The sequence below is a fragment of the Canis lupus genome, chromosome 14, assembly GCF_011100685.1.
Source record: "Canis lupus familiaris isolate Mischka breed German Shepherd chromosome 14, alternate assembly UU_Cfam_GSD_1.0, whole genome shotgun sequence".
Taxonomy (NCBI): Eukaryota; Metazoa; Chordata; class Mammalia; order Carnivora; family Canidae; genus Canis; species Canis lupus.
This window is the reverse complement of record NC_049235.1, coordinates 46,912,394-46,927,419: the sequence shown is the minus strand read 5'-3', so window position 1 is coordinate 46,927,419 and position 15,026 is coordinate 46,912,394. Positions and strand designations below refer to the sequence as shown.

Genomic DNA, 15,026 nt, shown 5'->3' with positions numbered 1-15,026 from the left:
TACCTATTAAAAAATAAAACCTGCTATATTGAAGAACTATGTGATTACATGTGGCATATTAATAGGGCAAAACTGGAGAAGTTATAGTAAGATCAGCTAGATTTCTATTCAGAATGCAAAAGAACAAAATGGACTGAGTTGCCAATTACTCATTGCTGAAGTCTTTCTCCTATCCCTAATGGTGAAAATGAGTAATATTTGTGCACTTCAATTATTGGATAACATGACTCTTCTAACATGATTTCTTAACTTCAAAAAAATTAACAGTTTTTAAAAAGATTAAACCAAGAAATCATCGGAAAATTCAAAGATCTTTATTTAATAATTGAATTCAAAAGAAAGTCAAAATTTCCATTACAGACTATTAAAAAATGGCAATAAATGGAACAGTATCCATGGACATTTAAGGAATTCTGTCAAAACTATACTAAGAAGAAAATTTATTGTCTTAAGTATTTACGGTTTAGACTGGGAAGTGTAAAAATTAAGCTTTCAACTCAAGAATTTCAGAAAAAGAAAAAGCTAAAAAAAAGTTGACATATAATTAATATTCAGCTTACATTTATGTTTTGAAGTTAATTGGTATTGTCAGTCTTTTGCAAAAGGGAGAAACAAATCATGTTAGTCATCTAGATAATGCAAAGGCTATTATGGCTTTTTATGGCCTTTTTTTCCCCCATAAAAGACCATCAAAAAGGAAAAGAAAAGCTATTTTGTGAACTAACACTTCTTACAACCTCTCTCCCCAAAACTTGTTTTACTCCAAGTATTTCTTTCATCCCTGTGGAATAAAAAATTATATTGCATATCTTACTCTGTATGGTATTTAGAAATCAAGACCTGAGTGCACACTGTTCTCATTGCTACCATTGTCCTTACTTTTAGACCCATATATATAGATACATATACACACACATACAAGTATTTGTATCATTGAAATTCCACAAGGAGAGGTAAAGGAGAGTGGGGCTGAAAAAAAATTTGAATAAGTAACAGCTGAAGACTTCTGCCAAATTTTAATCAAATTTGGTTAAAAGACATAAATCTACAGAGTCAAGAAACTGAGTGAACCCCAAGTAGGAAAAATCCAATAAGATCCATGCCAGGACATATCATAATTAAATTTCTGGAAGACAAAGACAAAAAAAATTTTTTTAAATCAGGCAGAGAGAAATGATGTGTTACTATAGGGTAAAACTGATTTGCATTACAGTAGCCTTCCCATCTGAAACTATGGGGCCAGAAAAAGATGGCATAATGCTTGTCAAATGCTGAAAGAATTCTAAAGTCAAATTACATGTCCAGTGAAAGTGTCTTTCAGGAGTGGAGGGGAAATAAAAGACATTCTCAGATGAAAGAAAACGAAGAAAATGTGTTACTAGCAGAGCAACCTTTAAAGAATGGTTAGTGCAAATTCTTGAAGCAGAAAGTAAATGGCCAGAAGAAATCTTAGAACATGAGGAAGAAATAAAAACAAAAAAATTGATACATAAAGGAGCAAATATCATAGACTGTTCTTGAGCATTTCTTTTCATGTGTTTTCTCTTGGTTTATTTTGTTATTTGTTAGCAAGATATTTGAATCAAATTATAATATTTTTCTCTCATTTTTATTGATATGAGTTCTTGAGGAAAATATGGATTTTCTTCTGATCATTATTATACATGACTTTCTTCGTTTATAATATGTACTTTTAATTATCATATTTGAAAAAAAATTGTTTCTCCTTCACTTAAGACTTGTTTCATAGAAACTTTACTAATTTCCAGGAGGAGAGGCCTTTTGATCTTCTGACTTTGTTACTAATTTGTAATCTTATTACCCCATGACGACAGAGGGCTGTTTGTAATATTTTTAGTTTATGGAACTCCTGGATACTTTCTCTCTGACCTAATAGATGATCATTTTTTGTGAGTATTTTGTGTGTGTTTGAGATGAAGGTGTATCCTTTATTCATAGGAAGTGTTTGGTAAGTTTATTGACAATATTTCTTTTGACTTTTTTGTATTTTATAGTTTTATGTATTATTTGCCCACTGATCTATCTTGCATCGAAAAAGTATATTTAATCCTCTGAGTAGGTTTCTATCTCTCCTTGAATGTCTAGTAACTTCTGCTTTATATAGATGGTTGCAGTGTATAGTTGTTCATACTTATTATATTTTCTTTGTGAATTGTGTCTTTTAATGTCAAAATATTTTATATCTAACACTGGTTGGTGTGAACCTTAGTGATAACAGGATTATAAGCTATGACTCCTTATTTGCTTTGGCCATTGTTGTCTTCATCACCTTTTTGAGTCTGTTTCAGTACTTCTTCTCTGTACAGCACAGGGCAGGTCTTGTTTTGTGAGAATATAAAAATTTTTATTTATGTCCTAAATTATATGTGTATTTTTATTGCATTTACTATTTCTCTTCATATTTCACTACATGGTTCTCTTTTGTTTTGAACTTTCTTTCTATACTTAGGAAGATTATTTCCTCAAGTATTGCATACTTGAAATTAGTTTTTTATAATCTTTATACCCGAGTGATTGATGGGCTACATATAAAGTTCTTGAGTTCCACTTTCTCGAGTGTCTTGAAAATGCTTCTACATGAGTGTCTTGATCTGTTTTTATGTTCCTTTTAACACATATGATACAAACCAAATTCTCTTACCCTTCTAAGTTATGTGGACTTTGTCCCTAGAAGTGTTAAGAAATTTTTTTTCATTTTTAAGTTTTATTAGGCTATATCTTGAGGTAGTTTTCCATACTGGTCAATTTCCTCAATACATGGTGAGTCCTTTCCAAATGTAAATTCAGGTATTTTATGTCTAAGAAAACTTCCTAGAGAATCCAAGAAAACTTGGATTGTATTTAAATACTAGTGTCAATTCATTGTTTAGTTTTACTTTTTCAGAGACTCTATGAATGTTGCCTGTTTTTTGTTTCTACCACTTTCTCTGATTCTTTTACTTCCTCTTTAATCTCATTTTTATTCTTTTGAGTTTTTTGTTGTTATTTTTTCTGTCTTCAGTGCTCTTTTTGAATTTTTATTTGAATTTTTCTCCTTTAGTTACCTAGAGATTGTCTTCATTTTTCATTTAGTACCCTGAATATCTATCATGCCAGCCCTTTCTGGCCTGTCAGGTCCTGTGGATATGTCTGCTGTTACTCTAATATTTCTCCTTCTGTATGTTAGGACTCTCTTGTGTCAGGCTTCTTTCAGAATTTTCTGTTTACCTCTGAAATTTGCAAGCTTTATTATTATATGTCGAGGTGTTGATCTGTTTTTATTGATTTTGGGAGGGGTCTTCTCTACCTCTAGAATATGAATACCTGTTTCCTTCCCGAGATCAGGGAAGTTCTTAACTATAATTTGCTCTAGTATACCTTTTGGCCCTCTCTCTCTCTCTCTCTCTCTCTCAATGTTCTCAGGAATTCCAGTAATATGGATGTTATTTTTTTTTCAAACTATCACTTATCTCTTGGAGCCTCTCCTCATGGCCTTTTAGTTATTTTTCTCTTTTCCTCAGTTCCTTCCTTTCCATCAACTTGTCTTCATGTCACTTATTCTCTCTTCTGTCTCATTTGCACTAGCTATTAGAGCATCCAGTTTAGACTCTCAGAGTATTTTTAATTTTGGCCTTATTAGATCTCATTTCTGCACTAAGAGATTCTCTAGAGTCTTTTATGTGTTCTTCAAGCACTAGTAACTAGTAACTTTATAATTATTATCCTAAGCTCCATATCAAACATATTACTTAAAACCATATCCATTAGCTCTGTGACAGAGAGTATTACCTCTGGTTCTTTCTTTTGTTGTGAATTCCTCCTAATAGTCATTTTTTCCAGTGAAGAATGGCTATACAAGTGCACAGAGTCAAAAATACAACCCAACCAAAATACACACTAGACAATTCCAAAGAGACCAGGAACCAGAAAATGAAAGAAAAAAGATGAAGACAAAGAAAAGAAAAAAGAAGAGGAAAAAATAGGGGGCAGGGAGAGAGTGGACAAAATAAGGTGATCCACTTGGTCCTGAGTATACTTTGTTCTGTTTGCTAAAATATATTAAATTCAAAAATTATTAATAAAAACTTATACAGATACAAAAATAGAATTGAATACTTTCAAAGGAAGCCAAAAATGAAGAATGTATCTATAACATGTAATTGTAAAATATGAAAGTTAAAAAAAGACTTAAAAATACAGAGTTAATAAAATAAGAAACTAGTTGAAACAAAAAAAATTGGAAAATTTTGAACTGAAAGATAAAGTATAAGAAAATAAAAACTCTAGTTCTATATACTATTTTCCCCAACCCTGAAGTTCTCCAGACCTGTTTGGTGCATAAACTTGCTGTTCCCTGTTCTTCCAGCTGATCTTCTGAGGGAGGGCCTGCTGCATGGATTCTCTGGTGCCTGTGCCTGGGCATAGTTGCACCACCCCTTGCCAGGGAGCCATGCTCAGTGTAAGCAGTTTACAGTGTGAGGCATTTGTTCCCTGGAGGCATTCTGTACCTCTTTAGAGGGCAAAAACAAAAATGACGATGTCCAGCTCTCCAGCCCGGATGCTGAGAGATGCCAGCATGTGCCAAACTGTAGACTCCTATGGTGCCCACACACTCAGATCCTCCCAGGGGCAGGTGGAGGGACACTGATCAGTGCAATTTGTAGGGTTCTGGCAGGGAGAGCCTCTGCCCTTCCCAGAGGAAGGTGGAGGGTCGCTGTGTCCCAGTCCTTTGCAGAGACCCAGCATGGAGAGCAGTCACCCCATCAGGCGAAAGAAGCTGGTTTGTGGCAAAATAAGCTGAGCCTCCTTCCAGGCTCGCTGACTTACACCCATTTCCCTGCTCCAGTGCTTGGGAACTCTGCTGGCCCAGGCACTCCTGTTCTTTCTGTGCCTCAGGGAACATTGAGACCCCGCTGTCCCACCTGCAGTTCTACCTGGCTTCACCACTCAGTGCCTTGTAGGCCGGGAAGACTCTCACAGGAGCAGATTTCTGCAGGTCCTGACTGAGCTCCAGGGCTGTTACCACTTTCCCGTAGCTGGCTGACAAGGGCTCCCTCCCCAGCATTTTCTTCTCTGTACTCCTATCTTGTGAAAAATGATGACTTTGCTATTTGTAGAGTTCTGGCCATTCTTTCCTTACATCTCAGGTTAAATTGATAGGTATTCAGGATGGTTTGATAGTTATCGAGCTAAATTAAGGGGACCATATAAAATGAGGACCCCTACTCTTCTGCCCTCTTGCCTCCTCCGTCTTCATTTTTCAATGATTTTCTCCTTTTCTTCCATTTCTTTTCTATATTTAATAAACACTCTGTTTTTTTCTGGTTTTGGTTTTTAAAACCTTTGTTTATTTATAGCCCTGAATGCTGATTTGAGCATACTTAATTTTTAATTCTGCATTGTAGGTGTTTTTTTTTTTTTTTTTTTTTGCTTTGTGTGATTTTTATTCATTAGAGCATATATCACCAGCTGAAATGTTTGACTCTAATTTTTCTTAGCTTCTGATAGAAGCTATATTATAGATAATATAGACATCTTTCATCTAATTATTTTGTGGTTAGAGCAGGTATTTTCTAATCCTGGTCAATATAACAAAATGTGGTTTTATCAATAACTTCCTTTTATCTTTCAGTGACAATAGTGATTGTTTGTCTTTGTTTGGTCCCCATTTATTTTTCTGGATACTTAATTTCCCCTTCTTATTTCCTTCTCCACACCTTCTCCTAGAGGGTTTCTCTCTTTTTCTTTTCCTTCCTCTCTTTCCAAAATTAATGCCTTTCTGGGATCAGTCCTTTTTATACTTTTCTGTACTCATTCTCCAGTGTTCCCACACATAAAGTGGACATTCTGTCCCTGGAGTTAGTTCATTTTGGAACCCCTCATTTCCCTCTCTCTTCTTCCACATGGTTTTGATTTCCATTCATTCTCTACAAGGGCTAAGATCCTGAACATGAGGTTTAACGTTGTTGTATGTATTGTCCCTTCCTATTTACAGGTAATTTAAAGTTTGTACTGTTACCTGTTTTTTTTTTTATTTGTGGTTGCATTATTCTACTTGGATAGGTATGGAGAGATTTGGATTTAGGCTGCTTTAATTTTCCTCAGGCTATCTAGAAGTCCACATTTGTGCTTTTTCTAATCGAAGTTAGCCAAAAAACAAGTAGAAAATGAACAGAAACCTCCATGTAAATTTTAGTGTCTGTTTCTCTCTTTAGAATGAAAGCTTGTCTTCAAATTTTTCCTTTCTTGAGGAGGGACTCCTATCATTTTATTTCTAAAAGAGTGGTAGCAGAATTTTTTTTAATAATTTAATCCTATTTTTTTTTGAAAAAAAAAAAAAGGGCCTTTTCAGCTAGGAACTACTATTTAGAAACAAGCATATAACTCTTTTCTTCACAGAAATTGAAATAACTTTAAAAATTCCTTTAGAATTTGTAGAACTCTAGATTTATTATGTATTTTATAGCAGTGTCATCTCTTTCAGTTCTTTGCCTTTAAACAAAATTTTCTGAAGGAGTATCCTTTTTTTAGACCTCATCATTAATATTCTTTACATGGCTAAAACTTTCCTATACCATTTTGTTGGTATAATTGAATATTTTAACGGGTTAATTTATAATTTTTAGTATCTGACTTCTATCTATTTCACTTATTTTCTAGCTGATTCAAGGTTGTGCTTGGCTGTGTGGAACAATTATTTTGAAATTTCTGACATCTAAAATCTTAGGTGTATCAGATCATGTAAGTACTTTTAGTTAATGCATAAAAATTCCTATAAATATGTAGCTGAATGAAAACTTTGAAACCATCTATTTTTACCTCTTTATTTAATAGAGATTAAGTGCCTTTCTCAAGGTCCTAGGGGTAGTTATTGATAGAGTCAATAATAAAACCATGCAGTTCAATGATTTTTTCAACCCACTAAGAAAGAACTCTTATCAATGACTGCTGATTTAACCATCCAGGAAAAAATTTAACAATATCATAAGTATTTATATATTTATATTTCAGTTACAAATAGGGGCATCTGGCTGGCTCAGTCAGTAGAGTGTGCGACTCTTGATGTTGGGATTGTGGGTTTGAACCATACATTGGGTGTGTATATTACTTCAAAAGCTTTAAAAAATAGTCATTTGTTTAAATAATAAGTTACTCATTTTTGCAGATTTCAACATATGAGCAGTCTGTACTCAGCTTTGAAATATAAAACACACAATCTCAATGTAGTTTTATTTATGTATAATTATGGACTAAAATTAAGATGTGATTTGATATTTTTAAAGCTTTTCTTGTAATGTAAAAGAAAAATGGGAAATGTTAATGTCTCTTTTCATCTTCTGGAAAATATCCCTCATGTATGGTGTGTGTTTGTTTTAGAGCTAATGTCTTACGTAGTAGCCTTTGTCAAAGCAAAGTCCCTATTTAGCTAATCAGTTTAGGGGACAGAAAACAATGCAGGAATTTATTTTTGGTTCTTGACACTTTCCATTTGGATGTGAGTGTGCATGAGTGTATCATACAATAACCTACTCTGAAATGTACCTCTTCTAGTACTATCCAGTAGGACCCTGTCTAGTACTGAAATTTCTTTACCTTTAACAAGAGATTATGGTACTTATTCTTTAAAAGGTTAAGTGCTATCACTCTCCAGGAGCATTGAGCTTGCATACATGCTGAGGATAAAATTGCATACATGCTGAGGATAAATAAAATTTCAAAATGTAAGGATTCATTCACCATTTATTGCCAGCTCTGCGAGATGATTTATTAGGCTTATTTGTGGTTGCTGTTCTCTGGTATGTCTGACACATTTTTCTTTTTTCTTTCCCTTTTTATTCTTAACTTTTCAATCTGTAGGAGTTGTATATTTTATGGTAAAATTTATTGAAGCCTCCAAAGTCATTTACTTATCTGTTAAGTTGGTCTGTGGTTGCTCCACATTGTCATCCAGTTCATTACAAATCTTATACACACACCCTTGGCACTCTTAAATGACTTCCTGTGTGTGACAATTGTGAGACAGACTTGAAATGAAAGTGGTTTAGTCAAATTATTATCTATCATTAGGCCTAGCCCAAATTAGAAAATAAGGTCTAAATTATCCTTGCTACTGACAGATAAGGGGAACCATAAATAAATGAAAACCACAGATAATTGTTAGGTTTGATATAAAGTAATTTTTGTTCCTGAAAAATAATTTGAATTAAGGTTTATATAACAAATATTTACCCCCCTTTTTTTTTGGCCTTCTGAGAATGCAGTGGAAAAATAATTGCCTCACTGACAGTAGGTAATAAATAATCAGTAGAAAATAGGAGTTCTGCATTGATTTTGGTTGGTGATGTTTACTTCAAAGGCCTTAGAAATCAAGTAATTATATCAAAGTAGTGTGTGTAGTTGTTGTAATCCTTATGAATAGCTCCTATATTTAATGACTTGAATGTATATCTGAAAAATTCTACAAGCACCAAAAATTATAATCAGTGTATGAGGCTTTGTGGAAATGACAACACTTAGAAAATTTATTCATGATTTACAATGTATGGTGAAAGGGGTTAATGTGAGATTGTTTCCTTCTTACTAAATGATGATTATAAAATCTCTTGATTAACTGCATGATGGTTTCTACCCAGTGAGTGCTGATCTTAGCTTACTCTCTATATTATCTTCCCTGCTTATTTTTTCTGACCTCTTTTTGCTTTTCATTTCTTTTGATATTTCTCTTTGTTTTTCAGTTTTCTTCATAATTCAGTACATAACAATGTATATAGTTTACTAAATCTTTTAAAATTTTTATTTGAGGGGCATCTATGTACCTTGAATTATCTCCTCCATAGACTTTATTAATATTATACAAATCAATCATTATTGACCATAGTTCTTAGTGTAATTTAGATTTGTTTTACCTTATCTTCTTCCCAGATTCGGCTGAGTGACCTTATAGCAGCCAGAATCCTAAGGTATACAGATTTTGATACCTTAATTTACACCTGTGCTCCTGAATTTGACTTCATGGAAAAAGCGGTATGAATATTTCTTTGATTTTTTCCCTTGTCCACAGATATGATGGTTTTTTGCTCTTCAGTTTTCCTTTTAATCTGAAACTCAAAATTTTTGTTCAGAGGCACCATTTTTTAATATAACTTTTGCTAGTCATACAGCATTCCTCAACTGTTTTTTATGTCTAAAATCAATAAACAATGGCCTTTAAAGGAGCTATTGATGGTGATTAAATGATATAATCCAGGAACAATGCTTAATATACTATTTAATCCACAGTGAATTACTGTTTTTACAGTTCTATTTTATTTTTTAAAAGATTTTTTATTTATTCATTTTAGAGAGACAGTAGCCAGAGCACGAGCAGGGGGAAGGGTTAGAGTGAGAGGGAGAAGCAGATTCCTGTTGAGTGAGGTGTCCAAGCAGGGCTCTATCTTAGGACCCTGGGATCGTGACCGAAGGCAGATGCTTAATTGCCTGAGCCACCTGATGCCCCATACAGTTCTAGTTCACTTAGAGGTAAAATAAATCCAAATACTTGTTTTGGTTTTCAAAAGTTTAGCTTTATTTTACTCAAAAATCCAAATATTGTAAAAATGTTTAACAAGTTGCTGCCAAGAAAGGTATACTACTCCCATGTTATTGTTTTATCTATCCAACCAGTCATACATTACTCAAAAACTATTATTACTACTATTTATCTGTGAGGTAGTTTATTGTAGGACTGACTACAAAGAGGAAAATGTCTCAGTTTCTGCCTTCAAAAAGTATTTAATTTAGTGACATGGTAAATCACTCCAGCCACAATAATGGCTCATGAGGATTATTTAGCTGCTGATGTTAGTTAAGTGCTTACTCATATTTATAGTAATTATTATGCAGACTGGCTTTCTTCTTTGTCTGTTCTAGTTTCACCAATGAAAATAACAGAACTTTGCAGCCCAGGAAATGATAATGTAGGGTCTGGGGATAGCTATGTAAACATAAAATTTAAGAATTAATATTATATAAATAAAAGATAAAACCAAAAGAAAGGAAAAAATAATTGACATAGCTAATTTTTGCCTTAATAGTTTTTACTGTTAAAATCTTTGGTACATTTGTCTAACTTTATAAATTTCATTTTGCATTAGAAGGTGGAGATTGATAAATATATATAATGTTAATGACAAAAACATTTTTACCTTTAAGAAATTTTATTGTAATACTCAATTTGACAGATTTTTATTCATTTAATGTAAAATTTAATAAATGACTATTTTAAATACTTTCCTTTGTTTCAGACTCCCTTGAGATACACAAAGACATTATTGCTTCCGGTTGTTATGATGATTACTTATTTTATCTTTAAAAAGGTATTTAAAATTTTTATAGTTTGCTTTTGGGTTCAAGATAAGGACTATAATGGATTAATTCTGACAGCTTGGAATTCCATTTTATTTTTAGGATGAACTCACACCCCCCTTAAAAAATTCTTATTTAGATCTTTATTTAATATGGGTTTTTTAGAAAGCCTCATTAGAGAGGACGTTCTTATTCTTTTAAAAGAAATTTATCAGTTATCCACTGTGTACCATGAACTACATTCACATTTTCAGTCCTCTGGGGCAAATAAAACAGGTCTGCTCATGTCTTGGAACTTATGGTCTCAGTGGGTATGGGGGGCATTAAACAAATAATCACACAAATGATTAAAGAATTAAAATTTAAAAAAATTAAAAAAAGAATTAAAATTATAAGTGCTGTGAAAAGAAAATAACAGTTTGGTATCTTCTAAATATAAAGCACATTCAAGGAGGTCGATCCATTTTAAGACACGCACAGGAGAAATTTGTATAGCCACCCTCTAAAACATTGTGTTCTATGTGTTCGCTATTTTCCCAACAAAAGAAAACATTATTATGATAGAAGGAATAATGTTCTAAAATAGCTCTGGTAGATTTTCTTGATCTGGAGTGGTTTATCTGAAAGTCTGGCTAAAAATGCCAGGTCTTAGTTTTTAGCATTTATGTACCATCTTGATATTGTTTACAAGTTGTCTTAAGTCAGTATGTATTTATGTCATACCTTTAAGTAGATAGCAATAACATTTTTCTATTATACCAGGAGTGATCCTGTTGAAACTAGTTTTCTGTATTTAAAGTCAAATTGCGTATCTTCTCTGTATAGTTAGTTCCAGCTCCCACATTTCTCATTCCTCTGTTTTCATGTAAAATGTGAATAATTTATGAGTGAAGAAAGGCATCTGCCTCTATATCTCTGTGGTTTCTCCCTTGATCCAGTTCCCTAGGGACCACTTGGAAAGAGGACAGAAGTAATAAGAAATGGGTAAACTACACAGTGTCCCCTTGGCTCTCTCCCTAGCTCTCCATTAGACTGTTTCTATTCCATCATGGCAAATGGTGCAAGGCTCTCTTAGAGGGGCTAATGCAGGAATTAACTATTCTGCAAGGCTCTCTTAGAGGGGCTAATGCAGGAATTAACTATTCAGTGGAGAGAGAGCTAATATGGGAGAAGATGATAGCTAGGTCTACTATTACTATATTTTTAAATTAAGGTCCACAACTCATAAACATAGTACTAACCCCCAAACACACCACAGGTCAAACCATCCATATGCATTAACGGACATATCTGTGCATGCTCGTGCATGTGTTACACCTGCGTCCCCACCCCTGAAGCCATTAAATCTTCTGTCTCCATGTAAACCTTTCCTCTTTCTTGTCCCATTGTGGCTTATTTTTTTACCTCAAAGATACTTCTAATGTTCATTTACTTTTTCACTTCTGTGAAATTATTGGAAGAAAGAAGGAAAGCAAATATAATATGATACTTTCCTGTGACACTACTGAATCTTAAACCTCCTGTAAGTGCATATATTCTATTAACTAAGCCCCTAAATAGGCTTTTCGCTTGCCTGGGTGACTAGAACCTCATTTGTGTCACTTGAAAGATTCATCCATAAGAAATGCTTTTGAACAAATCTGATAAGTTAAAAATTCTTTTTTTTTTAAAGATTGTTTTAAACTTCAGTTTTGTTTTTGTTTTGTTTTGTTTTTAGATCATTTATTTATTCATGAGAGACACAGAGAGAGAGAGGCAGAGACACAGGCAGAGGGAGAAGCAGGCTCCAGCAGGGAGCCCGATGTGGGACTCGATCCCGGAACTCCAGGATCAGGCCTTGAGCCCAAGGCAGATGCTCAATCGCTGAGCCACCCAGGGAGCCCGAGAAGTTAAAAATTCTAAACTTAGATTTCATTTTAAATTAGAGTTCAGATTTCACTATGTATTTTTTCATCATTTATCTCTAAGTTAGAAACCACATATTATTCACAGTGTAAGACTAAATTCCCCATAAATTTTTTATTGCACCGTTTAAGTTGCATAGGATTGCAGCTGAGAACTCTTTGGCCCAGTTAAGCCCCCACATTCCCCTTCACTCCTCCCTCTCTCCCTCCCTCACCATCTTGTTGTACATTGTGCTAAGCGTTCTTTGGTCTTCTGTAGGGGTTATTAACGGCCGAGGTAGATCAGGGAAGTAGATATGCCACAGCTAATTTTATAATAATCAGAAGTTTCAGTGAAGTAGGACTCTAACTGCGGGGTGGGAATTGGGTTGGGGGTTGGGGAAGAGGGTGAGTTGGGGCGGGGAGAGAGAGATTCCTACTTTTCTTGGAAAGTTAAGATAAAATAGTCTCTGAAAGTACATGGAAGAAGCTGCGTCCTTTGTGTAAACCAGTTCCCCACTTTCAGCCCACATCCCTCCCAGTAAAATATAAGCTTAAACTCTAATAAGGAGTTGTTCACATCTAAGAGCTTAGAACTTTAGAGTTTATTTTATTTTTTCATGATTTATTTATTTATTTTTAATAATAAATTTATTTTTTATTGGTGTTCAATTTGCCAACATACAGAATAACACCCAGTGCTCATCCTGTCAAGTGCTCCCCTCAGTGCCCGTCACCCAGTCACCCCCACCCCCCCGCCCTCCTCCCCTTCCACCACCCCCAGTTGGTTTCCCAGAGAGAACTTTAGAGTTTAAAGATTTAAAAATTTACCTCAACACTCTTTTCTTCCTTTCTTCCTTTTTTCTCTTTTCTTTTCTTTCTTTCTCTCTTTCTTTCTTAAAAGAGGAATTTAGAACTTTAAGGAAATACTTAACCTGAGGTAGAGATGGGATTAAAGTGTTCCTGAGAAATAAATAAAATCTTTAAAACAAAATAAAGTGTTCCTGAAGACTCACTTTAACAATAAAAACACTTCTTTCTCATGGGGGTGCTTATGTTAATGAATCAGAGTGTTTTAAATGTCACATAATTCCTTAGAAAACCTTAATTTACTCTATTCACAGACTTACCGTGATATTTTATGTGTCTTATCTGCAAACACTTATCAAAGGTAATTATATCATAATTATTTTAAATCATAGTATATTCAGTTAATAAACTACTATAATATCAAATGGTGTAATTGATTTAAAATCCAACATTCAGTTATCAGTAGCTACTGTAATATCAAATGAATGTATATTAAACCAACATTTTGATTAAGGAGACATAAACCAATCTTAGATGTTCTCTTTAAAAAAAAGACTGAATATGTTATTCTTAGACATCTCTTTTATGTGTTTGGACTTGTTTTAGAGATACTTCTATTTGAATTAACTCAAAGTTTAAATCAATTTAGTTTGATTTTGATATATGACTGAATTTAAAGTCCATAAACAGAAGTAAGCTAAAGTTCTGTTTTGGCAGTTCTTTTTTTTTAACTTCCAAAGAAAACATCATTATTTTTCTACATATTCATAAAATAACATTTCTGCATTTATTGTTGAAACCGTTTACTGTATCACATTTTTTGGTGACTAACTTCACTGGCATAAATATATGTTAGAAAAAATGTAACTTGAATCATACATTGCTACAGGACATGAGAAGTAGATTGTGAAGAAAACTTCTTTATAAGGAAAATCATCAATTACATTTTATACTTGTAGACATATTAAGTTTGATGTATTTAATGAAATTTATTTTTTCGGACAGTTTCAGATTTGTGGAATAATTGTGATGATAGTACAGAGAGTTTCAAGGAGTCCTGTGCCCGATGCTTATATTTTCAGTAAACAATTTCATATGGTTGTTAGAAGGGCTTAATAGAACTTTATGGTTGAAATGGTTAAATCCTATTTGTTGAAATCCAAATCAAGGAGCTTAATAGACCCACTCTACTTTGTTCGGGTCAGATGGAGCTCAGGGGAATTATGCCTTAACATTGTAAAAAAAGCATTTTTAGAGTGCTGAGAAGTATTCACATAAGAAATGCATGAAGGCACCTGGGATATTTAATTGGATAATAGAAGATTGAGAAGTATGTGGCAGCTGTCTTCAAATAGTTGGGAGGATGCAGTGAAGAAGAAGACAGCCTTAAGGGAACCAAAGGGTGGAAGATATGTAGCTCAGAATAAGGAGATGATTACATTCCTGAAAGTGACAGTCTTGTGTGTATGTGTGCACACGTGTGTATGGGCAGAGGAGTTTTTTAAATTACAAAAATAATACATGCGTATAATAATACCTACAAGTGAAATAATATTTCAATATTTCAAGAAATCAGGGAGTATTACTCTCCTTAGATCTACTCCTCATTGGTGCTGATTGCAAATGGTCTTGTATGTATCATTCTAGAAAACCCAAAACCACAATATTTTTATAAAATAGAAAAAGTATTATTATGTAACTTTTTATTTTTATTTTACAGTGTATCTTGGGTGTCTAATACTTTGTAGTAGGTCTCTACATTTTATTGTTAATCATCATGAGTGACTACCAAGTATTTAACCATGCCCACATCAATGGGCGTTAAGATTATATTTATCTTTTTGTCATAACAACCAATGCTAAGAGTAATGAACATTTCTGTACATACTTCTTTGCAGACTATTTTAATATTTAGAATATTTGAAATGGGACTGCTGGGTCATCTGTATGAATATTTATAATTTGATAAAAACTGAGAACTTATGATGA

General features: G+C 33.5%; 1 protein-coding gene across 2 annotated transcripts in view; it reads left to right on the top strand.

Annotated features, from left to right (window-relative positions):
- Nucleotides 1-15,026, top strand: part of DPY19L2 (dpy-19 like 2) — a 94,209-nt gene that overhangs the window by 52,028 nt on the left and 27,155 nt on the right. For both annotated transcript variants that reach the window (XM_038557324.1, XM_038557323.1), the window contains exons 13-16: nucleotides 6,661-6,741; nucleotides 8,923-9,024; nucleotides 10,284-10,355; nucleotides 13,352-13,398. In XM_038557324.1, coding sequence (XP_038413252.1) covers nucleotides 6,661-6,741; nucleotides 8,923-9,024; nucleotides 10,284-10,355; nucleotides 13,352-13,398 — 302 coding nt within the window. The remainder of the gene's footprint in view (nucleotides 1-6,660; nucleotides 6,742-8,922; nucleotides 9,025-10,283; nucleotides 10,356-13,351; nucleotides 13,399-15,026) is intronic.